The sequence below is a fragment of the Taurulus bubalis genome (genome assembly GCF_910589615.1).
Source record: "Taurulus bubalis genome assembly, chromosome: 9".
NCBI lineage: Eukaryota > Metazoa > Chordata > Actinopteri > Perciformes > Cottidae > Taurulus > Taurulus bubalis.
Genome location: NC_136597.1, coordinates 7,000,689 through 7,027,848, shown reverse-complemented (window position 1 = coordinate 7,027,848; position 27,160 = coordinate 7,000,689). Strand labels below are relative to the sequence as shown.

General features: G+C 40.0%; 5 protein-coding genes across 5 annotated transcripts; 2 read left to right on the top strand and 3 right to left on the bottom strand.

Moving 5' to 3' along the window:
* Nucleotides 1-1,519: 1,519 nt before the first annotated feature.
* Nucleotides 1,520-7,775, bottom strand: LOC306741790 (protein-glutamine gamma-glutamyltransferase 2-like; the record flags this gene model as incomplete). Its single annotated transcript, XM_079224108.1, has 14 exons — nucleotides 1,520-1,685; nucleotides 2,413-2,549; nucleotides 3,111-3,271; nucleotides 3,411-3,540; nucleotides 3,700-3,845; nucleotides 4,107-4,206; nucleotides 4,294-4,436; nucleotides 4,772-4,875; nucleotides 5,034-5,166; nucleotides 5,570-5,747; nucleotides 5,905-6,033; nucleotides 6,534-6,652; nucleotides 7,035-7,265; nucleotides 7,613-7,775. The coding sequence occupies 14 exons, from the start codon at nucleotides 7,773-7,775 to the stop codon at nucleotides 1,520-1,522; spliced, it is 2,040 nt and encodes a 679-aa protein (XP_079080234.1).
* Nucleotides 7,776-15,966: 8,191 nt separating this feature from the next.
* LOC306741495 (histone H4) lies at nucleotides 15,967-16,278 on the bottom strand (the record flags this gene model as incomplete). The annotated part of the gene is made up of 1 exon (XM_079223787.1): nucleotides 15,967-16,278. One exon carries the CDS (start codon nucleotides 16,276-16,278, stop codon nucleotides 15,967-15,969), a length of 312 nt encoding a protein of 103 aa, XP_079079913.1.
* Nucleotides 16,279-19,256: 2,978 nt separating this feature from the next.
* Nucleotides 19,257-19,760, bottom strand: LOC306741742 (histone H3.2; the record flags this gene model as incomplete). The annotated part of the gene is made up of 1 exon (XM_079224058.1): nucleotides 19,257-19,760. Exon 1 carries the CDS (start codon nucleotides 19,665-19,667, stop codon nucleotides 19,257-19,259), a length of 411 nt encoding a protein of 136 aa, XP_079080184.1. The 5' UTR covers nucleotides 19,668-19,760.
* A 3,610-nt stretch (nucleotides 19,761-23,370) lies between these two features.
* LOC306741533 (histone H2B 1.2-like) lies at nucleotides 23,371-24,115 on the top strand (the record flags this gene model as incomplete). Its single annotated transcript, XM_079223835.1, has 1 exon — nucleotides 23,371-24,115. The coding sequence occupies one exon, from the start codon at nucleotides 23,371-23,373 to the stop codon at nucleotides 23,746-23,748; it is 378 nt and encodes a 125-aa protein (XP_079079961.1). The 3' UTR covers nucleotides 23,749-24,115.
* An 852-nt stretch (nucleotides 24,116-24,967) lies between these two features.
* Nucleotides 24,968-25,279, top strand: LOC306741011 (histone H4; the record flags this gene model as incomplete). Its single annotated transcript, XM_079223262.1, has 1 exon — nucleotides 24,968-25,279. One exon carries the CDS (start codon nucleotides 24,968-24,970, stop codon nucleotides 25,277-25,279), a length of 312 nt encoding a protein of 103 aa, XP_079079388.1.
* Nucleotides 25,280-27,160: the final 1,881 nt, after the last annotated feature.

Genomic DNA, 27,160 nt, shown 5'->3' with positions numbered 1-27,160 from the left:
CAACAACATTTGGATTGAATAATAAGTTGGGCAATTACCAGAAGTCGTAATAAACTTCTTGTTGTGAAATGGATACTGGGACGCGCAGACAACTAGCGTTGCTCAGTGTAGTTCATGTTCCTGTTTTCCCATGAGTAATCTCTCTGTATTAATAATCCCCTCACACTGGTGGTCTGGAGAGACGACGTCTGGCATGAATCTGACTTAATTCTCACTTACAGGGTGAGGTGACGTCCTGAATTCTATTCTTGCTGCTGGTTAAACAGAGTTCAAGTCCAGAGTGTGAGGCCTCTCTGTTTGGTTCCTCTGCTGCTTCAGCTCTTTCCTTCTCCTCCAGGACTGCAGACCTGCTTGAGTGTAATCAGCAGCATTGGACCTAAAAGCCTGAGCAGCTGCAGGCCTCCGTACTGCTGTGTTGTGGCTTTTGGTTTCTATTCCTTTTCCTTGGGTTCTAATATGTGTGTTTGTGTGTATCACTGTCACTGCCATATTGCTGCATCAGACAAAAACAAATACAATGTGCAATCACTTTGTTAGAACAATAAATATAAAGTTATATCTGTGCAAAAAATAACTGATATTTGAAAGAAAAAAAAGCGTATTGTGGCTGTAATTAACCTGTTTTGGACTGAATATCTTTTCAAGATAATAACAATAAATTGCAACCTGGTAAAAACTAAACAAAACAAGTTCATATATTTGGCAATAAAGAGTTTTACACAGCATATCTTTGGCCAACAAGTTTTATCATAGTGGCTGCAATGAGCCTGCCAAGACAGTAGTTGGCCGGTGTGAAGTGTCACAGCAGTGTGACGTCGGAGACTGTGCGGCTTCAGCTGGATCAGTGACTCTGTTTGTTAGACGGAGGAAACTTCTGGACAGGAGGTGAGAGAATGCAACCAAACCACACAAACAAAGGCTTGTGCCTTCACAGCTTGCAGAAGTTTAACAACTTCTCCTCACAGAAGCACACAGGCTCTGCGGATGAAGGCAAACACATGTTGTTTCAACCAGGACCAGTGTGCTTAAGACATGTTTTAAACTCCAACTCTTTGATTGACTGTATACGTCTTTCTTATGTCGAATAACTTTCTCTGTAACTAATCTCTGAAATTAGACACTTTTCAACAAGTATGCTAAACAACAAACTGTGAAGGCCCTGGTGGGTGTCATTTCATTATAAGGGACTAACAATCGGCTGTAAATTGTTATTGTTATTTACCATCTAGAGGCGTCACCTGTTGTCTTTCGATGCCAGAATGTAAAGTCAGAAATGTTCTAATCTGACGCATAGTGGCTTTAAGGTAATTAAACACTGTATCCAGTATTTCTTAGTGGATAAGGTCACAGTCATCCTGGAAGACACATCTACTGTTTGAAGTTACTGTGAGGAACTTTTAACTGGTTTTGAAACCATTTAATACTAATGATTGTATGACAAAATCAGATGAAATCATTGCGGGTCCTCCAGCATCAACCAACCCACCGCGGAGTCGTGTCCCAGTCAGTTCACAGGTTTTCAATAAGTAATACGGCCAAATTTCTTGTGGACAACCACAGTGGCGACTCCCTTCACGTCATTCAGTCGGTCAGAGTCAAAGTCCACAAGGAGCTTCTTGACCCCCGGCCGCGTGGGTGAGAACGACAGCCTGACAGACACCTTCTGGCCGGGAAATATATCCTCCCTGAAAGAGAAAGAGAGAGAGAGAAAGAGAGAGAGAGAGAGAGAGAGAGAGAGATATGAATGCATGAATTTTATATTATAGTTTTGATCTGTTGTCATCGCTACATGAAATATATTTTGAGGGTCATCCTCAGGGGAGCATGCATGACAATCAAGGCAGTGGCTGCTTAATGGTTTATTTCATTTGGAAAGTTATCGTACAACATGACTCACTGCTAGCTCGGCTACAAAAGCTAGTTTTTGAAATGAAAATCCTCATTTAGAATTTTGTGCTTCTGGACTTCTAACATTGACTTCAACATGTTTGAAGACCAGGCTGACAGTTAGTGTCAGTCTAGGCCTCATTTTGCAATCAATGTTGGATTCTTAGATATTCAAATCAGAAGACTTCACAGATTTATTACCAAACAGGTGCACAGGAGACAGAGAGGAATAGATCAAAAGTTGTATTTGCGAGGTTTCATCAGGTGAGGTGTCATCAGGCAAACGTTGCAATTAAACTGTACCTTTAGATGGTTTGTTTGAAAGAATGGCTAGATATAACCACTTTCTTTAATTTGTGTGTGTGTGTGTGTGTGTGTGTGTGTGTGTGTGTGTGTGTGTGTGTGTGTGTGTGTGTGTGTGTGTGTGTGTGTGTGTGTGTTCGTGTAGTGATGTTATATAAGGCCTGTCAATTCTTTGCACATTACCCATACACATACAGTGAAGGTGGCTGACTCAGTACTCACTTAACAAGGATCTCAGTGGCCGACAGTAGGCCGGCCCCTTCCACAGTGAACACGCCACCCTTCAGAGGAACTGGCAGAGGATTGGTGAAGGAGATGAAGGCGGTTACCTTTTCCCATGCAAAAGCCTTCCCAGGCACCTGGAAAATAGACGACAGATGTTTGATCAGGATACACATTACAGTGTATAGGACACAGTTTCCGATCTAGAAACACAAAACATCAAACCAGGAGCTAAATCTAGACCCTGGGTTATTCAGCCAAATTGCAGGCCAGGTTCTTGTTTTCCTAAAATGGTTACTGGGCTCTAAGAATTTCAGCCGAGACATATATGTGTATACACGCCCTCACGTGGTTGTATACAAAAAACTGCAACCAAACGTGGTCACGTGGAAGAACATTTTGAAATCTAATATTAAGATATTAGATATCAAAACGGCCGACGAATGTGGTGATTTTGAAATGACATATTAACTGTTCCCAAGAAGGATTTGTGTGATGTTTCTCATACAGCTACATCTCATATATGAAACATCAAACTCTTATGTATGATTTCTGATAACTGATATGTGCACACTCAAATTGTTCATAGTTTAATTCTCATCAGTCTTCTGCCTTTCCCATTACACAAGCATAATACAACATTATAAATGCTTTCATGGTCCAACTATGACCTCTGGGCATGCTCAGTGTGTATTCACCTGTACGAGGAGTTCAGGCATGCTCAGTACGAGGTTGGCATCGGTCATGATGGGCTCGCTCTCTCCTGGAGCCTGTAAGAGGGCTTTCACCCTGATCGTGTGATGTTCAGAGACACACCCGACATAGTCGGCATAGTGCAGACGCAGCACTTCCTTGTGGGCTGTACACACACACACACACACACACATGGGAAAATTGCACATCATGTTGCGATAAAATAAGAGCGGAAGACACAGCATCACTGTTGTTTTAGTGTACGTCTGCAGCAGAGACCTTTTGTGTTTATTTGAGCTACTAACCTTTGTGAGCTGGCACTGTCACACTGATTGTTTGTCTCTTGCACTCCCCCCGGTGGATAGAATTGTAAGTCACAGCGGTGACCAGCATGGTCAGCTGAGCATGAGCCTCTCTGCCTCCTTCATTCTCCACCTGCCGACAGAATGGATTCTTGACTGGATGAACTGATTGACTATATTCTCTGTATGTGATCACTCTGATGATCACATAGATTCCATGAATCAGAACAGAATACATTATTTTATGATTTCATCCATCCTTTCATTAAGTTGCAGTCTGAGCACTACATACCGCAACAATCACATCAAAGTCTGTTCCATATACAGCCTTAGCATGCTTGATTGACAGCTTCAGTTGTCTTGGTTCTGAGTTCTCATTGGTCGGCTCCGTGACCCGTCGCCCTGCCTTCTTATACACCTCTCTCTCCTTCAGGGAGCCTGTGGAGAAGATGTTGGTCAATGACAGCTGATCTTAAGCTTCAGGGCATCCATCAGCTGTATGATTTCTCTTGAATCACAAGTCGTACAATCAGAAGATTAAACTGGGGGAGCCAACACATTGTTGGTGAATGCTATATTTTAGACTGAATGTGATTATAGTCAATCAGATACTGATATTTTATCAGTATGGCTGCTGTAAATGTCTGCAATCCCTGATCCTGCCCTATCTACTCCTCTGTGTGAGTACTTCCGACTAACCCTCAGGATATTTGTAGTGTAGAGTGACATCTTCTCTCTGGTTGCCGTAAACACTTTTGGTGCTGATATTCCTCCCCACACTCGCCTGATCCACATTGACCTGTAACAATAACAACAACAATGTATTTACATTTTTTTGGCTTTAAAAAGCTTTTCATTTTGAGCACATATGAGAGTGAATCAAAACCTTTTGCCGTTGGCCATTGGGTTGGACGATCCATTGGATGATGTCAGCATTCACCTCGGCGAATATAAACGGAGCGTCGTACTTTACTCCGATGTTCCCCTCCTTGATGGCCGTCACTGGACACGGACCGCAGCAAAACTCACCTAAAGAGTAGAAGTACATTTTTCTTTAAACCACCATTTTTTTTAAAGATGGTATTTTAATTTGATTATCAGGCTGATCGGAAACACCAACCAGGTGTGGGACCAATACTATGGCCCCACAGAAAGCTAGCAAGGACAATCCTGGGAGCAGTTTGAAGCGATGATAAACAACTATAAACAGGTAGGATGTACATTGTTTAGTTTTCAATGTGGACACAGTGAGACATGTCTTGTAAAACCATGGATAGACAAGGAGGAGAGAGAGAGAGAGAGAGAGAGAGAGAGAGAGAGAGAGGTGAATAACAGACATTATAGGTTAAGAATGAGGATTGTACCATCACTCAGTTCTTGAGGGGTCGGGTCCAAAACCTGCCAGCCGTCATTTCCTTTGGGAAGATCACCTCTCCTCATCCAGGACTCGACCCAGCAGTGGAAGTTCCTAAATTCGCGAGGAGAGGAATAGAGGAGATAATTCATTACCTGAGATGATGTAATGTTTTGCACTAAATCTTATTCAGAATCTATGTGTGTGTGTGTGTGTGTGTGTGTGTGTGTGTGTGTGTGTGTGTGTGTGTGTGTGTGTGTGTGTGTTCCTACCAGGTGCTTTCTCTTCCGTTAATTATCTCCAGACTTTCATTCAGCACGATGTCGATGGCGAGGTTTCCATCGACATCGTGGGCTGAAGCAAAGTTGGTTATGAGGCGTGTTGGGATTCCCAAACAGCGCAGCACTGTGAAGATAACATAGATCAGACTGGGACAACTCATTTTTGTCCCTACCCACCTTTCATCCTTACTATACTTTTCTTAAATACTGGCTGCAGCTACGAAATCGCCGTACAGAGGAACAAATTCACAAATGGATTCTGCAGCTTCTGCTAAACCTGCACAAACCAAACTAAAAGAAACATGTAATTCTAGAATCTCTGTGCTCCTGTGCTATTTGCACATATTTAAATGAGATAATACGCATGAGTTTCTTTGTGAATTTCAGGGTGGTGTTGTCTCACTCCCATGTAGAAAGCTCGTATGTGTATTTCCCCAAAACATTCCTTTAAAAACATGTCTTTAACAGTCAGTAGCATTACTGGGGATTGTTCAGTTATGCAGCAGTGAAATCTGTGGAAGTCTCACCTGTGCAGGCGACGGCAGCAAACACCCAGCACTGGCCATATTTGACCGCCTCGGCCCCCTTTTTGCTCCACTGCTGGAGGATCGGCACGCTGCCGGTCCATTTGTACGGCGGGACTCCATCAGAGTACGACCCCGACCAGCGACCGGTCAACACACCCGTGTCACCTTCAGAGTTCACCTGGACGGGAAAGATCATTGTAAAAACATTTTATGAACTGCATATTGGTTGGATCAGTAAAGTATCATGTGTTCCCCCTCAGACAATTAAATGTATTTTCTTATACTGTTGTTAAACCTTTAGAGTTGTTTTAGCAGAGAGTAAAAGAGATCGTCACCATTGCGGTGATCATCCTGCTGACATAGACGGGGTCCGATCTGAGCTTGATGTCCATCTCTGAGTTTTTCAGGGCATCCTTGGAGTTGTCCAGGACTTCAAAACAGATGTCCATCACATAGTCCTCAAACTGAGCAACAGAGAGTCACAATGAGACAGAGAGAAAACACAAGAGATGAGCAAAGAAACTTAAGGTTGGTAGTTGAACAGAAGAGGCTTCTCAGCCTTTTTATGAAAACATATTTCAAGTGACATTTATTTCCCATTCATCAGTCTGTGTCTTACGCCACCTCCCTGTCGGCCTTTCTGCCTTCTCACTGTTTGTCGTCCTCTCTGCCCTTCCAGCGCACAGTGAAGAGACAAGCCCTTGTTTGTGTGGTTTGGTTACATTCTCTCACCTCCCGTCCAGAAGTTTGCTCCGTCCAACAAACAGCTTTCCTAAGCCAGCAGAAGCCGCAGAGTCTCTGCTGTCACACTGCTGTGACAATTCACACAGACACAGACGTACTCAACCCTTCACGCAGTGTGTGTGTGTGTGTGTGTGTGTGTGTGTGTGTGTGTGTGTGTGTGTGTGTGTGTGTGTGTGTGTGTGTGTATGTGTGTTTGTGTGAGAGAGAGAGAGAGAGCTACCTGTCCATAACTCCAGGACATATCCGTAATGCTATCCGAGGACCCCCTGTAAATGACTCCATCTTCATTCATAACGTACTCCTGAAGCAGACTCTGATCAGGGAGGTACACCACATCATCTGGTAAAGACACAAAAACACACATAATAAAAACTCTTTAGAGTGACACATTATCATGAAACAGAAGCAGCCAAAAAGCAGAAAGAAACAACATACATTTGCAATATGATTCTTTTCATTATTATCATAGCATTTGATGGCCTCAATTAGAAAAAAAAACATGACCCTGTTGTACTGTGAACATTTCCATCACTTGGTGATTTAATGATGCTGATGGTGATTTACGCTCAGTTGGGTTGAAATGGGTGATGGAGATCTGTCATACGGTTAATGTCTACAAACTAAAAATGTCAGGAACCGCATGGTGACGTTTAAAAGCTGTAGTGTGTGAATGTGAAGTCAGCCCTCTTGGAGAATGTGTGCACTTTGCTTTATGTTTTACCTTTGCACCACGGGTTAAAGAGCAGGTGGAACATATTTTTGTCGGTCTTCTCTAAAATGCGTCCATCAGGTGACATCATCAACACAGCCAGACGGTACTGGCCAATGATAGCGTCCGGTGGACTGTGCAGAGTCAGCAGCATTTCATCCTGCGCTCCCTGCTGGTTGAACCACCACTTGTCTCCGGCCCCGTGTTCCTTCTGAACCTTGATCACCACCTCGCCTTTCTTACCTGAAGAAACATAAAAACACTAATATGGTTCATGACACGGATCAATTAAGCTTCCTGCTGCTTATCTGAGCCAGAATCACAACATATTGCAGAATGATGGAGAAGAATAATACACTCCGGTCCAGAGGACAGGCTAAACTGCTGGAAGAAGGATTGAATTGACTGTAGCGTCAAGATCCGATGAGTTAAAATGCAGACTTACTTACTGCATAAGAACTTTTGTTTGGAACTTATTTTGGTCTTGCTAGGGTGCACCATTTACTTTGTAAATGTTGAATAGTTTACATTGGACTAGCATCAGAAACCCATCAAGCTAGCCAGAGTCTTCTCAGTGAGGCTGCGCTCACCAAGGTGCAGGACCAGCTCCAGGTGGTGTCTTGGAGGCAGAGTCTCAGAGCACTGCACAGTTATGGAGAACGGTTGACCCCTGCGGACAATCAGGCGCTCTCTATCGATCTCCCTGGTGCGGTGAGCCAAGTTGTTTTCACGACTTCTCAGATTCACATCCATAATCGAACCTAAAAGAGACAAAGTTCAATAATCAATAAACGCTGTTTGTTGTCGGCTGTCCTGTTGCTAAATAAAATGTTGGCACCGATAGAAGAGTTTCACCTCAGCTGTGACCGTACTCGGTTGACAGAGAGTTGCATTGTGGTTGAACTTGATGACTAAGGTGTCGCCTTTAATACATGTGTTATCTTTAAAGAAATAGTTGGACATTTTGGGACATACACTCATTCACTTTCTTGCCAAGAGTTGGATGAGAAAGTCACTACAACACCCTACAGTTAAATACATTACATTTCATTTAGCTGACGCTTTTACCCAAAGCGACTTACATTGTTTTCTATACACCGTAGACACAGCAACGGGGAGCAATTCGGAGTTAAGTGTCTTGCTCAAGGACACATTATAATATGAAGGACACAATACGCTGAGCTGAGTTAAGCATAAAGACTGGAAAAAGGGAGGAATCAGCAAGCCTAATAACATCTACCTACCAACACCTCTACAGTGCACTGATGTTTGTTGAAACGACAAGTTGTGATCCAGCAGAGGTTTATGGGACAAATGTTTAGCTTTTTCCATGCCAAGCTCAGGGACTTCATGAAGTCTTGCTGTCACCACCATGATGTTGCCAGAAAATGTGTGCAGACTCCCAATGAGATCCTTCAAAGTAAAATCAATAAATGTGCTAATCTGGGGAAACTAGATGTGTTCAAACAATACATGTACCTCAATCAATGTAGTGTAGCATGGCGGTATGTCAAAAGCAAACAAATTAGATATTTTTGATGTTCTTTGATGTTGCCTACTTTGGCCAGTTGGATCCCTGTCTTAGCCAGACTTGTACTTGCTGCAGGAATTAGGATGGGTCATATCACACCCAAGTGTCGAGCAATGCATCAGCACATTTCTCACTCACATAATAATCTCCAATAAAGTTTGTAACACGGACTGCAGAGAAAGAGGGAGCAAGACATCCAGACAAAAAGGATGAACGATAGATAGATAGAACGGTAAATAGATAGAATCACTTACCCCTTGTGTTTTCCATAACTTATTCCTTTACACGTCTGTTATCTATCTATTAAGTGTTGCTCCAAGTGTCCTCAGGTGTCTTTCCACTTTTCTTTTTGGTGTCCATCCCAGTCCTGTATTTATACACACAAGCCTATCCCTCCCACCTCTCTGACACACACTCAACCTAAAACACTCGCTTTCTCCACCCCGTCTCCCCTCTGTGACCTCTGACATCACTTACCAAAAACCTTCAGTCCTCTTTGGGTGTGTGTGTGTGTGCATCAGTGAGTGTGTTTGCGGTGTGTGAGTGATAGTTTAAAGTCCATGCACAGATATTTTTAGGGGCTGTTGATCTAACTTGAATAAAGGCATCCAGCAACGGCCACTACGAAACCGTGTTTTAGTTATCGTTAGAATTAGTAAGACTTCGAAAAGTTTATAACATTTCACGACATTACTGAGCATGGGCCTTCTCTTCTTCCCTTGTGAATTCATTAGTTATTAAATGTATTTATGTTAGCAGTGGTGGAATTGAATAAACATTAAACACTTCTGATACTTTATACTTCTCCACTACAACTCAGATGTTAATAGGGCACAATTTACTTAACTACATTTATTAAGGAATTAAAGTGGCTTTACAGATCCAGATTAATCATACACAATATAATTAACTAATAAATGATGCAGTGTTATAGATTACACCACAATGCAGTATGTGAAGTAATACTTAATACTTTTACTTAACGGTGTATTCTGTAGTTTTACTACTTAGGTAGAGAGATGAGTAGTTCTTCCATGTTAACATTTAACGTTTTCAGAAACAGTGTATGCAGTGTAGTGAGTGCACTGTTCTCCTCTCCCACACACCCATTCATCAGTTGAATCACTCAACAGATCTGAGGTTTTTACGTTGATTATGAGGTCTGGGAAAAGGCTAGTTCTGCTTTACGTGCACATGTTGTAATTGCAACATGGCCTTCCAGTCAGCATTAGGGAAATAACCTGCTCTTTTTCACCAGAAAAAAACATATTGTATGTTTTGCTGAATATTTGATAATAGTCATGAATGTACTAATCAAATTCTGGACTTTTGAACCCATCCACTTCCTTGCCTTTCATTTACTTCTAAATCCTGAAAAAAAAACTCAACCACATATGTACAATATTCCAAACTGGATTTACAAATCCTCAATCTGCATAAGAAAATGAAGAAGTTAAAAACTACAGCTTCATACAAGTGATCAGTAAAAACAAAAAAACAAAAAAACAGCTTGGTATCTAATGCCATTCTGTCGGTCGGCCCATTGCTTTGTTCCAGACTAAAATATCTCAACAACTATCCGATGGATTAAAATGACCGTTTGAATAGACATTCATTGTCCCAAGAGAATGAATCCTAATGACTTTGGTTATCACCTGACTTGTGAAATATCTCTGGATGTTTACTGGATGAGCACAACATTTGGTAGAGACGTTATCGTGCCCAAAGGATGAACCTTAATGGTTTCGGTGACATGCTAACTCTTCCTCTTACGCCATCCTCATGTTAGAATTTCAATGTGTCCAATACTTTTGTTTATGACCAAATACCGGCCAGGATAAATGCATTCCCATCAGCCTTTGCATTTTGTACCAATTAATACATGATTGCATGCTAACATGCTAAAGTAAGATGGTAAGCATTGGTAAGCATGACAGCTGCTTTAACATCAGCATGTTAGCATAGTCATTATGAGCACAACATGTTCATGTTCAGCCCAAATACAGACTCATATGGTCACTTCAGTAGAGATATTACACATTGTCTTGTCATAAAGATAGGGAATAGGGGCCAACGTCCCACCCACATTTAATTGGGAGGTGACCTATGAGTAAAGGTGGGAAGTGATCTTTGAGTCAAAGAGTCAATGGCCCAATAACTATGTCCCTGAAACCTCAGGGACTTGGGGAACTGATGTCAGCTGTTAAATAGTTGAGTGTAAGAGGCTGTAGGGCTTGACATTGTGTAAATATGAATGGGACAGCGCTTTGCTGCAACACATCACCTTACCATGGCAACGTTATAACATCTACAATTGTGGGTAATTATTTAATAATGTTTACTCCCTGATTTGAGTGTCTTCTAGGCTCTTTCGTCACGGGATGAGAGTTTTTTTTACTGGTTGGGCCACTGACTCGGTTTAGGACCCAATGTTTGCTCTCTTCGTGTCTCGAAGGTGTGTAACCTAAATAGAATAGTTGACACAACCACCCAGTTAACACATTTACAGATATCGACAGTGACGGTTGTCACTACAGTGCTATAACGGTGACGTTCACTGACACACACTCCAAGGCTTTCACTGGAAAAAGGGATGTACCCCTTGTTAGTGACTGACTCAGCTCAAGATACAGGTCCACATGACCTCATTGTGGTAATTCAGCCTACAAAAATGCAAGATGCTACACTTCCCATGAAGCAACTCACTCAGACTTGGATTCTACAAATCCATTCTGAAATACCTGAAGTCACTTGAATCATTTCTTTTGACAGACGATATAATACAACTCTGGTACACCCCATGGCCAGTAAATTCTTTCTTTTAATGTTTGCCACTCCTGCTTCATGCATTTGTGCTTCAAATGCCAGTAGAAACACTTGCTGTAACCAACCAAGACAGATCGGACCGTTACACTAAGCAGAGTTGCAAACATTTTGTTGAGTAAACATCTGCCTGCCGGGAAAGTTCAGCTGGGATGGTCATGTTTCGGGAAAACGAGGTAACTGACCTCAGCCTCCACCAATCACACCAAAGTGTCAAGGACTTAAAGGGCAATGTGATGCTTCATTGGTCTCGACCACTCTTTCTATACGATGCTAACACACACACACACACACACACACCGATGCATACATACATGTTAACTATATGACGCAAGAGGAAGTGCTTTATTTTTCACACCCGATTTTACTGCAGCACCTCAGCATTAGTGTGTATGCTTATCTCAGAGTAGTTCAAACACAGGGGACAGTGCACTGCTAAATAAAAAATACATATATTTTCCTCTAACATTTGCTACTTATCAATGTAGATTGCTCTGGTGTGAGTTGATTAGTTTTGGAGCTATCGGCCATGGAATTGTGTGCCTTCTCTCAAATATATTTGGACCACATTTATTTATTTATTTTGCACAATACAAACAATAAAACAAAAAATCATAACAGAAAATGAATATCACAGTGCAGGAAGAGACAAAAAGCCAACTGGGCTTATTTGAAGCCTCCACCTATATAATATTTAACATTTTACAAAATTATAAACATAACTTGAAATATGCATAAGAAAAACCACAAAAGAAAGAAAAAAGAGAAAGAAAAATAATGTAATCATGTCAAGTCTGTGTGTGCGTGTGTTTATGCATGTGTGAGCGGGAAAGTCAGCATGGCTTGTGGTTGTTCAGGGATTTTGGATTAAACCTCTGTGGCAATTTCTAAGCAATGATGACTAAAAATGTAGATATAACAGCTAAAACAAGAAAGAAAAAAATAATAAGAAAAAAAACACCAATACATAGCAAACTCTTACGAAACAGCAATTAGAGTTTCTTTTAGGCAATTTTTAATTTTTTTTATAGATGGACATTTCTTTGAGAGGTGGGAAAAGTTATTCCATAACTTGGTTCCCCTAAATCTAATAGAGAATTGACCTCTGCTAGTCAGTAATTTTGGAGGATGAAGATGTGAAGAGTGATGAGTTGAGTGAGAATGAATCTAAGAATTGACTTTGAAGAAGGTTTTGAAATGATCAGGAATATTTCCTTCACCTATAAGTGTCTTAAACATGAAAATGCAAGTTAAAGAAATATTAATGTTATAAATAGCAAGAATCTGCAATTTGTGAAATAAAGGAGCAGCTGAGATGTGAGACTGTGATCGTGTTGCAATCCTAACAGAACGATTCTGGAGAAACAACATTTTTTTCAGAGAAGTAGGAAAAGTGCTTGCCCAAACTATATTGCAATATGAGAAATAAGGATGAATTAAACTGTAATAAAGAATAAGGAAACAGTTTGCAGAAACAAGATGTCTAATTCTCCTTATAATTCCAATGGATTTGTTTATTTTTCTACTAACACAGTCAATATGTATTGTAGAAAAATTTACTCGACACCTGGTGGTAAAATCATTGATCAGGACATTCAATCTTTGCAAAGAGGAGCTGAGTCAGAAACACAACATGATATTTCAATTGCGTATCCTGGACTGCTCAATGAATGAGCAGAGAGTTGCCTCTTAAATACATTAATGACACAATCACAGAAGCTCCCATGACGTCTTCAGATTCGCTTGCATCGGCATGGTCATATGATAACAAGGAACACCACGTTCTTCACACAGAGACATGTAGACATCCACAGTCTCACGACTCCATCAGAAGGTCACTGTTAAAGCTTATGTATGTTTTAACAGGAGAGGAGGTCAAATGAGAACCCACAAGCCTTTACACATTATATGATTAATAATATAACTGTGAAACAGTAGTTGATTAAGAGTAAATACGTTTTTCTTCTAACATGTATACTCCAACTTAAACTTTCATCAATGATAATTCCTAAAAATGTTGTAGATGATACTTGAAGCATCTCAAGAGATTACATTTTCATTTTAGTTAAATCCTTCGAGTACGATTTTTTACCACCGAAAATAACACAATTTGATTTTTAGATATTGAGAAACAACCTTTAACACAAACAAACTGTCTTCTGTTGGCAACATAACTTTTTAACCATTTGTATGCAATGTCATGAAATCCATATTTATGTAGCTTTTCCAATCGAATATTATGGTTTACTGTGTCAAAGGCTTTGGAAAGGTCAATGAAAATACTACAAACAAATTCATTATTGTCAAGTGCAGAGATAACTTTATCAACAAGGTAAAGTAGAGCCATATATGTTGAATGATTTTTACGGAAGCCATACTGGTGTTTGTAAAGAATTGAATTAGACTCTATATGAAACAATATCCTTTTTTGTAAAAATGTTTCTAGTATTTTTGAAAAACAAGGCAATATAGATATGGGTCTATAGTTGTTGAAACAACATGGGTTTTCCGCTTTAAACAAAGGAATGACTTTCGCGATTTTAAAATCTTCTGGCACAACACCTGTTTTCAAAGACAATGTGAAGATGTGAACAAGTGACTGCAGTATTGACTGTTTCACCTGTTTGACAAGAAATGCCGAAATGTTGTCATGGCCAGCCGAAGATGTTTTGAGATCGTCAATTATATCACTTATTTCTTGCATATCTGGGGGCATACAATTAGAGATAATAGGGACATTTGTTGGAATAAAATCCAGTGGATTCCCATGACAAGCTGGAATATTGTTAGCTAAATCCTGACCAATGTTTACAAAGAATTCATTGCATTTTTGAGCGATATCAAACGGCTTGTCAATAGAATTCCCACCATCCAAAAAGGCTGAAGGAAGCTCTTTGGTAGTCTTTTCTCTTTGCGGCACCTGATTTATTACTTTCCACATGCTTTTTATATTATTTGAACACTTCAGAAATGTTTCACTGAAACATTGCTTTTTTGCAGATCTAATGGTATGGGTATAATTATTTCTACAGGATTTATAAGCACCGTGAGAAAGAGGAGTAGGAGTTGAATGATATTGTCTGTACAGTTTATTTTTTTCTTGAGTAGCTTCAGTAAATGCATTGTGAACCAGGGTTTACTAACTTGACTGCTTTTCTTGGTGGAACTACAAATTGGAAAACAATCATTGAAACTAAGGTTAATAACTTTCATGAACTTCTGATATGCCAAATCAGCATTTTTTTTCCACATAAATCTTCCCATGATATACTGGTAAGAATATCATTACATTTAGACATATTTGATTTGCTCATAATTCTTTTCTGCATCATTATCTTAGTATGTTAAGCTCTTTTAATCTCGTTTATAGAGTATTGAAAAATGGGAAAATGATCAGACAAGTCAGAAAACAAGACTCCAGATTTAGTTCCTTCACTCAAAGAATTGGTTAAGATGTTATCAAAGTCACTGAATTTTCTGTAACTAGTGTTGCTTTATGAATAAGAGGGAAAAAGTAACTAGAGTAAAGGATATTAAGAAAATCCCCAGTAGGAGTATGTAGTCGATTTTTTAGAAGGTTTATATTGAAATCGCCTAAAATGTTACAAAGCTTATCCTCATTGTCTATCAGGTCAAGAGAACAGCCCAGACTTTCATTGAAGTCAGGTGGGTGATAAATAGCACCCACAATAACATTCTTTCCACAAGAGAGCTCTAAAAAAAACAGATTCCACCTCATCCCTCTGACTTCACATGACACTCTTATGGTGCTCAAAGCCCTAAATAAAACAATAAAACTCAACAGCAACATCCCTTTCCAGTCATGACCCAGTTACTCAAGATGAACTACAGACTTGGTTGAGCAGTTTGTGGTTTATCTTAATATTTGAGTATTTGGGGTGAACTGTCCCGTTAACAGTTTAAGATATTATAACTTTTCAATTTCATCATCAGGTTCTTTGCATTCATGTTGTCCTGAGATTTAGACATAATCATAGCGCCACTCGGTCTTTTGCAGTATCTTCAGCATCTTCCATTTCAGTGGAGTCAAAACAAAAATGAATCCCAAGATGAAGTCACACCAGGTACAGAGAGCAATAAGAACTTGGTCAACTAAGGTATTACAGTAGTGTGTTATAGGCTCGCTTTAGGCTCACTCGGGATCTAGGGCTAGAGATCTTAATCCAGGAAGGAGTGTTCAGTTATGTCACTTATTTGAAGTAAAAATGTATTCATAAAAGACATTTAAAAAACAACCCATGTTAATACAAATGTAGTATGGACCAGACGGTTGCCAAGATTACAAAAAGAAACACTGCCATTAAACATTAATGTACAATGCTTAGTCAGAAGTCAGCCACACCAGGAGGTCAAACTCGAGTGGGTAAAAGGAGTTCAAACTGTAGACGAAGCAGATTCGCTGCTCAAATTTAGTAATTATCTATACTTTTGTCGTGGCATTCAGGGAACCCGCGATGCAGAACTCTGGATAGTTGAGTCACGGTTGTGATCAGGAAATCAGCTCTCTATATTGAGTAAGTGTGTGGCCCTTAAAAGGACCGTTGTGGTTTGATGTTGGTCAGTCAGAGTTTAACCCCCGAAGCCGTAGAGAGTGCGTCCCTGTCTCTTCAGAGCATACACCACATCCATGGCGGTCACCGTCTTCCTCTTGGCGTGCTCGGTGTAGGTGACGGCATCACGGATCACGTTCTCCAGGAAGACCTTCAGCACTCCGCGGGTCTCCTCGTAGATCAGACCGGAGATACGCTTCACTCCACCGCGGCGAGCCAGGCGGCGGATAGCGGGCTTGGTGATTCCCTGGATGTTATCACGGAGGACTTTACGGTGACGCTTAGCGCCTCCTTTACCGAGTCCTTTTCCTCCTTTGCCTCTTCCGCTCATCTTCACTGATCAAAGTAATTCAACAAAGTGGAGGACGAGGAGGAGTTCACGCATATTTACATGCTGTCTGAGGACGTGATAGAGGACATGAAGGCTGTTCTTCTTCATTTCTTGAAGGTTCATGATTAAACTCTTTGGTGCATTAGCGCCACCTGCTGACCAACAGCATCAATCAGGGACATATTGTCTCCCACTGCTTGTTTGCTGAAAGACAAGCTGACAAGTTTTATACTCAAACATTTACCTTATAATTGCAGTAGTACAAGTACAATGTCGAGGACAATCATGATGGGACTCTGTGTAAACAAATCAGCAGATATGAATGTAATAATCTGTCTGTTGTTCTTGTCTCTCTCACTGTATACATGTATAGCCACCCCATCCCCTCTTATTACGGCTTGAGACCGAGCTAAAGTTGGTAACGTGTATTTGCTCAGTTTGTGTTTGACTGCATTTCGTTAGTAACAGTTAGCGATACGTTAGGGTTGTCAATTCCTTAATCTAGAGGAGACTTCAGGCTTTATAACGACGTATTGAATATGCAAATTGAGCTTTCCTGGGGCCAGAGACAGTCATGCGTAATGGAGGCACCTGCATACTCGTTCGTGCGCTATTACGCACAGCAAGTCTGAACAACTGTTCATTTCATGTTTGGTATTACCACAAACATATACCAATGTGTATAACTGTGTAATAACCACTAATAAAAATGCAAAATATAACTTTGACTCCAAGTCGAGCAGATGCTTCCAATGTCCTTGTTGGAGCTCTGCCTGGATCTTTTCATGAAAACAAACCTGTAGAATGGTCATATTTTGTCACTGTTCACTGATAGCCATTAACTGTATTTTACCTGTACAGATACAGTCACATGGAGTTATTTATACTGAAAGATACTTCATAATTTTAGGCGGACAAAAATCTTACATTTTTACTAACTTCAAAGGCTGTTTCTGTATGACCGACAGGTTTTCTGACAATTTCACAATAAACTTTAGATGGTTTTATTTCTGGTAAGACCTCATTGGTGCATATAGTCAGAGTGGTTCAGAAGCCATGCTAATTTCGGTACATATGCGAAATAATATGTATCAAGGAGAATGTTTGTTAGTTGTGCAAGGACTACAGATCACTCGCCCTCTCTGTGGTTTTCCAACATATGGTCCTTTTCTGCTGAGAGTTTTACACTTGATTGTCTGTAATAATCGATCTGATGCTGCACCGACACTGAACAACATATCACCATGACCATATGAGCCTATCTGTACATTATCTTGTTGCACAGTCTTCAACTTTCCTGTCACCCATTTTGGACTTCTGCAAGATGCGGAATCTTAACCTTTGTGTGGTGTTCATATCAGAATCAGATTCAGAAACCGTTTATTTGCCAGATGTGTGGATTTTTATTGGTGGAAGGCGCATAAACATTAGACATGAGACGTTATACGAGACAAACAACAATCAACGACAACAACAACAACAGTGCAATGGGTATTAAATTAAGTATAAGATAAAGAGCTCAGACATACAGATGACATCATCTAACATTATTTAACAGTATGTTAAAGTGACATTTGTGTTTATGTTAAAGTGACATGTTTGTTATTCAGCCAATGTTCGTGGGTCTGATGGACCCACTGCATTTTGGGTTTTTAATGCAACACAATCACACAATGTTATCTTAAAATACTCAACATATGTTTACTTCATCCCAATTACAAGCATCATGAACAGCATCATATGGTTATAATTTGCCCTTTACCTTTGTTAGATTACATGTATTTATTAATGTGCTGCTCGTTTTCAAATTGTATTTATAAAATGTAATAAAAAAGAAAATCAATTATAATCAAGATATGAGTGACAATCCTCTCCACACATTCTCCCATCCCTGTTTAGTATAATCATGAGAACCACATTCTTGCCTTTCTTTGGCACAAAGGAAACACAAACTTGGAAGAGTTGACCGGCCTGTTCTGTGTAGACAGCAGCTGACTGGAGCTCAGACTTGATTTGCCGTATCGTTCCGATCACGGTTAGCTTCAGCAATCCATGATTGAACAACCTTGTGAGGGAACGGCAAAAAACAAAACTCAACCACAGACTCTCTCTCACACACACACACACACACACACACACACACACACACACACACACACACACACACACAGGAGGACAGAGTGAAGGAACATAGGAGCTACAATGTCCAAATTAGCCTCGGGTCCAAAGGACAAATGTAAAAGTGGAGGGTGGGTGTACAGCGTGTTCTGATTCATGTTCTTCACATAAAATGATCAAAGGCCAATGAGTACGAGTTTGCAAAGATAAATAATCACATAATTTTTCTTTTGTTAAAAATTAAAAGGGGTCCCACAGACCCGAACACCACACAATGATGAACATGTGCTAGTGTTTACAAATCGTATCTAAAGGCTCCCTCTGTTCGGTTCTGGGTATCCAGTGTTCAGAGATGCTCTCCTGTGGCTTCATGAGTTGCCCCACCTCAGATTTATAATGTAGAAAAGGGATTTACACAGCATGGCTTTTCCCCCCACTTGTGACATGTTCTGCAAAGAGTGTTTTGGGAGAACTGTTGTGGCTTGAGGTCAATGAGACTCAGACTTTATGATACTTGGCCACCCACAATAACACACTCTATAAGTGTTGATCATTGTAATGCTGCTGGGTAGCTCCCGCCATAAAGGACTCTTTAATTAAATAAGGACAAACCTGAGTAGTTTGTGTTTGACATTTCAAAATGTGAATTCCCACAAAATCATGCTAGCCATTGCAAAAAAAGAAAAGCAACTGTGTAATATAAAATGTTTTAAGGGTTTCAGGGGACTTTATATTATTTAGATGGTAAACAAACAGTTTCCTTTGATCGTAAAACCAGCGTTTGCAGGAGGAAGGAGCTCTTCAGAGAAAGTGAGGTGGCTCTTAAAAGAGCCGTTGTGGGTCGTGGGTGAGCAGACGGGTTAAGCTCGCTCTCCGCGGATGCGACGGGCCAGCTGGATGTCTTTGGGCATGATGGTGACCCTCTTGGCGTGGATGGCGCACAGGTTGGTGTCCTCGAACAGGCCGACCAGGTAAGCCTCGCTGGACTCCTGCAGAGCCATAACAGCGGAGCTCTGGAAGCGCAGGTCGGTCTTGAAGTCCTGAGCGATTTCTCTCACGAGACGCTGGAAGGGCAGCTTGCGGATCAGCAGCTCCGTGGACTTCTGGTAGCGACGGATCTCCCTCAGGGCCACGGTACCGGGCCTGTAACGGTGAGGCTTCTTCACGCCGCCGGTGGCCGGGGCGCTCTTCCGGGCAGCCTTGGTGGCCAGCTGCTTCCTGGGGGCTTTGCCTCCGGTGGACTTACGAGCGGTCTGCTTGGTTCTTGCCATGACTTCTTCTTGTTTCTGTGATCAGGAGGAAGATGCAGCCGGAGAGGAGACGCGCTGCTCTTAAACTGTGGGACCGGCTGTGAAACGATGACGCGGCTTCAGAGCTCCGGCTCCTGATTGGTGAGGGTTTCCTCCTGGAGCTCAGCTCCGCCTCGAGCAGCGACCCGCCGCCCGAGTCTCGCTGCTCACTGGAGGATAAGCATTTCAAAATGTCCGCCAAAATATCAGAGTGGTCCGCCCCCTGCTCCTCTGCTGGAAGCCTCTTTCCTGGTTGGCCAAACAACCTCCTGAACTCTGCATTCATGTCTCCTTATTCACAAACAAAAACATCACTACATAGATACAATGGTTACTCTCATATTAAGAAAAGGATGTATGAATTGTGGTTTTTGATAACCAGCTATTATTCCAGAGTCTGAGGTCACTTTGCACACTAAAGATTTGCTTTATGTTCAGATCAATTGCAGTAAAGTATCTTAGTTTTTTAACCAAAAAGTGTAGTCTGTGATTTGCTGTCTTTTTTTTTCTTTTAATAATGCAAATATATGATTTTAGTCCAATAAACCAAAAAGTAATGCTGTCCACAGTAGTTGTATGTACTGGCTGTAATTACCTTCATTGTCAATCAATCAATCAAACTGTTATTACAGACTAAAGGTCCAGATAATACAAATTACATTAAATACAATACATACACAAGCACAAATACATGGACCTATCAATGTTTTATAAATACACAGCTTGTACCATTGTCTCCACAGATGGTATAGCAGGTAGTTCTATACTTTATGTTTTGATAAAACCATGATGATCTAATTTTTAGAATCATTAACTCGACAGATATATTTATACATGAGATTTAACTTAACCTTCCTCTTGTGTTAGCTTTCTGTTACCATCTCTTGTGTTAACGGGTCGGTTTTGACCCATGTCAGCTGTAAAATACACTAAAAACAATTGTCTGTCATCCAATTTGTTTCTCATCGCTTGGATACCTTGCTTATCCATGAAAATATTGTTGTATGTTTTAATATTTTTGGTGTGGGCCTCTGGGCATTTTCTTTGTCAGTATACCCCTCGATTAAATAAATAAAAGGTTGTTGTGTTACCTGACTATTACTGAGGGGTCTTCACACATCTTTTCAATACATTTGTCGTATTTATGTTTTCCTTTTAATATTATTAACTGTAGTAACATCGATGGTATTACGGGTACATTTTGACCAATTTATATTTACAGAAAAAGGCTACACAACACAAGTCATAACACAAAATATAGATTTGCAAGGTCAAAACAACAACAACCAATCAAGCAAATCTTATTTGTATAACTGGGTTGAAACCGACCTTAACAACACAAAGGTCACAATTTCAACCAGACCATTTTATAATTTAGTGAAACATTTTTGGGGTTATTTATTTTGTTGAAATAGAGGTTCCCGACAAAGTAAAAAGCCATGATGCAATAAACTCATTTTATGTGGTTCTTTTATGCATTTAAAACCGAAAACGAGTCGGTGCCGACCCTAACACAAGAGAAAGGCTAAAACAGTTTGGAAATGATTTAATCCTGCAGCCACAAACATTTCCCTTGCACTACACCATCTCGGTCTCTTCAGTAGTATTCTCACGGCGTCATAAGCTACTTGAAGTCTCTGTAGGCTTGCTTTTTTTGTAATTGTGCAGTGTACACTGTGGTGTACAAAATGCTCTAAACAGGGACATCTTCACTCCATCTGTACACATACCAAACTTGCGTGAGAGAATAAGATAAGATAAAATAATCCTTTATTAGTCCCTCAGTGGGGAAATTGCGGCAATACAGCAGCCTTGCACACAATAGAGACACATAGTAAAAAAGTAATATAAATAAAATAACAAATAACAATAAACAGTAGTAAAACAGTAAGAAGAATATAGTATTGATTTCCAATTAAATATACAGACGGAATAAGAGTATATATATATATATATATATATATATATATATATATATATATATATATATATATATATATATATATATATAAATACTTAAAAATATTCATATTGCACCAGCTGAGTACAATTAAAGTGTCCACAGTGAGTAAAGTGACCAAGTGTCCAAAAGTGATTAAGTGATCATGGTTTACTGAGAGCTCAGTGTGTTGTGCAGCCTGACAGCAGCGGGGAGAAAGGACAGAGACATAGACAGTACATATAGTAAGGAGCTGCTGGAGATCAGCACAAAAAAGCACAAGATCATCTGCATACATAAAATTATTAACCAAAGTATTACCAATCATGCACCCAGTATTACAGGCTTTCAGCTGTTTGGACAGATCATCAATGATTAAAAATAACTGGGGACCTCTCTTTGACTCAATTTAAAAACAACTTTCCATGATTAACACGATCAAAAGCTTTGGAGGCGTCAATAAAACACAATTTCCTTTAAGGCATATATATATATATATGCCTTAAAGGAAATTGTGTTTTATTGACGCATATATATATATATATATATATATATATATATATATATATATATATATATATATATATATATATATATATATATATATATATATATATATATAAACACAAGACAGTGTCATGTTTGGCTTTAAAGCCGAACTGGTTATCTGTTGAGTGAATAAACTCATTCAATCTGTCCAACAGGATTCTTTCGAGGACTTTTGACAGTTTGCTGGCCAAAGCAATGGGCCTGTAATTAAGCAATCTACTTTACCAGCTCTGTCTTTATTGACGGGCACTAACAGAACAGACAGCATTGTGTCTGATAACAAGCCATGAGTCATGAAGCCAGTAAAACAAATGGCAAGAAGAGGAGCTTTCCTCGGACGAGCATATTTAAGGTGTTCAGCAGTAATATGGTCTAAACCACGTGCTTTACCATCAGCCAGCTTATTTATAGCTTGGTACACCTCATGTGACACATTACTCTCATTAGCGTCCACTTCATACAAATCACTTTTAATACAGTTGAATAAGGAAATATAATACTGTCGCCATAACTCAGCAATATTGTCTGTTCCTGAAATCCCATCAACAGCGCACGGCAAAGATGTGTTTCAGTTGTTAAGAACTCTCACTTCTTTCCAGAAAATCAACAACATTGTTATTTGTCAACTTCTTGGCCATGGAGTCAGCCCTCATGGCTTGCTCATTTATTTTTATATTTATTTTTTACAAATGAAGCAAATGGCATATTTATATCTTGCATTGTAAAATAACAAACAAACAAAATAATCTTGAACATTTAAAGAACCGTGAAAGCTCTTTATTCCAGTGAAGGAGGATGTTGGTAATTAATATATTTGTTCTGGGCTCCTTCCAACAATGCTTATTCATAAAGGCAGATTAGTACAGTCCAACACCTCTCATCTCTCACAATTACACTAGTTAGAATATGTTGCATGTTTCTTAGTTCATGTTCTTGTCTGTCAAGAAATCACGTTTCCCCATCTGTTCCCTCTAGATTGATAAAAAGTTATAAAACATAAAGGTTTACGACTTTGTCACTCAAAGACGAACTGCATCTGCTCGCAGGAACGTTTACGTCTTCGCGCATGCTCAGTCTCGCTCAGCAGACAGCCAATCCTGTGTGAGCAGCAGCACAGCCTCATTTGCATCATGTTGATATAAATATTCACCGCCCTGAGCTGCTGGAGATATCGTCCGACGGAAGAATCAAATCATCATGCCTGACGCCAGCACCGTGAAAGCGCCCAAGAAGGGCTCCAAGAAAGCCGTCTCTAAGACCGCCGCCAAGACCGGCAAGAAGAGGCGTAAGTCCAGGAAGGAGAGCTACGCCATCTACGTGTACAAGGTGATGAAGCAGGTCCACCCCGATACCGGCATCTCGTCCAAGGCCATGGGCATCATGAACTGCTTCGTGAGCGACATCTTTGAGCGCATCGCCGGTGAGGCCTCTCGTCTGGCTCACTACAACAAGCGCTCCACCATCACTTCCAGGGAGATCCAGACCGCTGTCCGCCTGCTGCTGCCCGGGGAGCTGGCCAAGCACGCCGTGTCTGAGGGAACCAAGGCCGTGACCAAGTACACCAGCTCCAAGTAGACCTGCTGGAGACAACGACTCAACGGCTCTTTTAAGAGCCACCCACCTCTTCTAATGATCAATTCCTCCATCTCAACATGTAAAAGGTCATACTATACTGCAGTGAGAAATGTATAATTGTCTAAATGATCTGTTGTAGAATAGGAAAACTGAGCTGTAATGAATATATCTTCTGTATTTTTAGTTTATTCAACCAACCATGTCTGTTCTGGTTTCAGATTCTTCTCACTGAAATATAATAATACAAATATTTAACTGAATTGTTGAAAAAAATGTATATAAAGTGGTCAATTATAAAACCCATTATATATCTCTTTTGCATTCCTGAGTTGTTATTCATTTTAGGAGACCTATAACAGCAGTTACAAAGCCCATGTGACTACATTATTTGTATCGCCCCAAATGATCTTTGCCTTAAATAAATCCTGACTTTATGTGATTTTTCATACATTTGTGAAATCGCAACAATAAAAATGGATGATGGGAGTCACTGATCTCAAGCTTGAATATTAATTCAGTTTGCTCTAAATCTGAGAAAAGTTACTCATGTAGATGGAATCAAAAATACCATATTATATATTTTAACTAAAAACAAACATCTGTAAAGTAAATAAATACAAATGATGCCCTGGTGGAATATAAATGTGTATCTGATGCTTCTACATCAATAAAATCATGTCTGAAAACCTTTGTGATACAGTTGGGTCTATACAGGCTGATTTACATAAACATACTTCCTGTCAGCGTCAGTTCAGAGAAGCAGCTTTATCCTGACTGAAACATGTTACATGTGAATGATAAAACATTTCAGCATCTGCTGCTACAGAACTACAGAGATAACAAGGAAAATGGCCTTTAAAAAAATAAAATTATGTATAGACTTTTTAAAGAGACATTCTTGGACTTTTTACTTTAGTTTTTGGTCTCTGTACTGAGGCCCCTAATATTATCGGTTTGTCTACATCATGATTGTCGTTAAAACTTTACTTTAGTTACATTTTTAAGTACAATATTGATTACCAAAGTTTCACTCGCTTGTTTATAAGCAAAAAGTCAGACACGTTGCTGATTGATGCTGTTGGTCAGCAGGTGGCGCTAAAGCACAAAGAGTTTAATCATGAACAGCCTTCATGTCTTCTATCACGTCCTCAGACAGCATGTAAATATGCGTGAACTCCTCCTCGTCCTCCACTTTGTTGAATTACTTTGATCAGTGAAGATGAGCGGAAGAGGCAAAGGAGGAAAAGGACTCGGTAAAGGAGGCGCTAAGCGTCACCGTAAAGTCCTCCGTGATAACATCCAGGGAATCACCAAGCCCGCTATCCGCCGTCTGGCTCGCCGCGGTGGAGTGAAGCGTATCTCCGGTCTGATCTACGAGGAGACCCGCGGAGTGCTGAAGGTCTTCCTGGAGAACGTGATCCGTGATGCCGTCACCTACACCGAGCACGCCAAGAGGAAGACGGTGACCGCCATGGATGTGGTGTATGCTCTGAAGAGACAGGGACGCACTCTCTACGGCTTCGGGGGTTAAACTCTGACTGACCAACATCAAACCACAACGGTCCTTTTAAGGGCCACACACTTTATCAATATAAAGAGCTGATTTCCTGATCACAACCGTGACTCAACTATCCAGAGTTCTGCATCGCGGGTTCCCTGAATGCCACGACAAAAGTATAGATAATTACTAAATTTGAGCAGCGAATCTGCTTCGTCTACAGTTTGAACTCCTTTTACCCACTCGAGTTTGACCTCCTGGTGTGGCTCACTTCTGACTAAGCATTGTACATTAATGTTTAATGGCAGTGTTTCTTTTTGTAATCTTGGCAACCGTCTGGTCCGTACTACATTTGTATTAACATGGGTTGTTTTTTAAATGTCTTTTATGAATACATTTTTACTTCAAATAAGTGACATAACTGAACACTCCTTCCTGGATTAAGATCTCTAGCCCTAGATCCCGAGTGAGCCTAAAGCGAGCCTATAACACACTACTGTAATACCTTAGTTGACCAAGTTCTTATTGCTCTCTGTACCTGGTGTGACTTCATCTTGGGATTCATTTTTGTTTTGACTCCACTGAAATGGAAGATGCTGAAGATACTGCAAAAGACCGAGTGGCGCTATGATTATGTCTAAATCTCAGGACAACATGAATGCAAAGGACCTGATGTTGAAATTGAAAAGTTATAATATCTTAAACTGTTAACGGGACAGTTCACCCCAAATACTCAAATATTAAGAAACTGCTCAACCAAGTCTGTAGTTCATCTTGAGTAACCGGGTCATGACTGGAAAGAGATGTTGCTGTTGAGTTTTATTGTTTTATTTAGGGCTTTGAGCACCATAAGAGTGTCATGTGAAGTCAGAGGGATGAGGTGGAATCTGTTTTTTTTAGAGCTCTCTTGTGGAAAGAATAATAGCTAGGATTTATATAGCGCCGCGAATGTTATTGTGGGTGCTATTTATCGCCCACCTGACTTACCAAGGTTTCAATGAAAGTCCGGGCTGTTCTCTTGACCTGATAGACAATGATAGGCTTTGTAACATTTTAGGCGATTTCAATATAAACCTTCTAAAAAATCGACTACATACTCCTACTGGGGATTTTCTTAATATCCTTTACTCTAGTTACTTTTTCCCTCTTATTCATGAAGCAACACTAGTTACAGAAAATTCAGTGACTTTGATAACATCTTAACCAATTCTTTGAGTGAAGGAACTAAATCTGGAGTCTTGTTTTCCGACTTGTCTGATCATTTTCCCATTTTTCAATACTCTATAAACGAGATTAAAAGAGCTTAACATACTAAGATAATGATGCAGAAAAGAATTATGAGCAAATCAAATATGTCTAAATGTAATGATATTCTTACCAGTATATCATGGGAAGATTTATGTGGAAAAAAAATGCTGATTTGGCATATCAGAAGTTCATGAAAGTTATTAACCTTAGTTTCAATGATTGTTTTCCAATTTGTAGTTCCACCAAGAAAAGCAGTCAAGTTAGTAAACCCTGGTTCACAATGCATTTACTGAAGCTACTCAAGAAAAAAATAAACTGTACAGAAAATATCATTCAACTCCTACTCCTCTTTCTCACGGTGCTTATAAATCCTGTAGAAATAATTATACCCATACCATTAGATCTGCAAAAAAGCAATGTTTCAGTGAAACATTTCTGAAGTGTTCAAATAATATAAAAAGCATGTGGAAAGTAATAAATCAGGTGCCGCAAAGAGAAAAGACTACCAAAGAGCTTCCTTCAGTCTTTTTGGATGGTGGGAATTCTATTGACAAGCCGTTTGATATCGCTCAAAAATGCAATGAATTCTTTGTAAACATTGGTCAGGATTTAGCTAACAATATTCCAGCTTGTCATGGGAATCCACTGGATTTTATTCCAACAAAT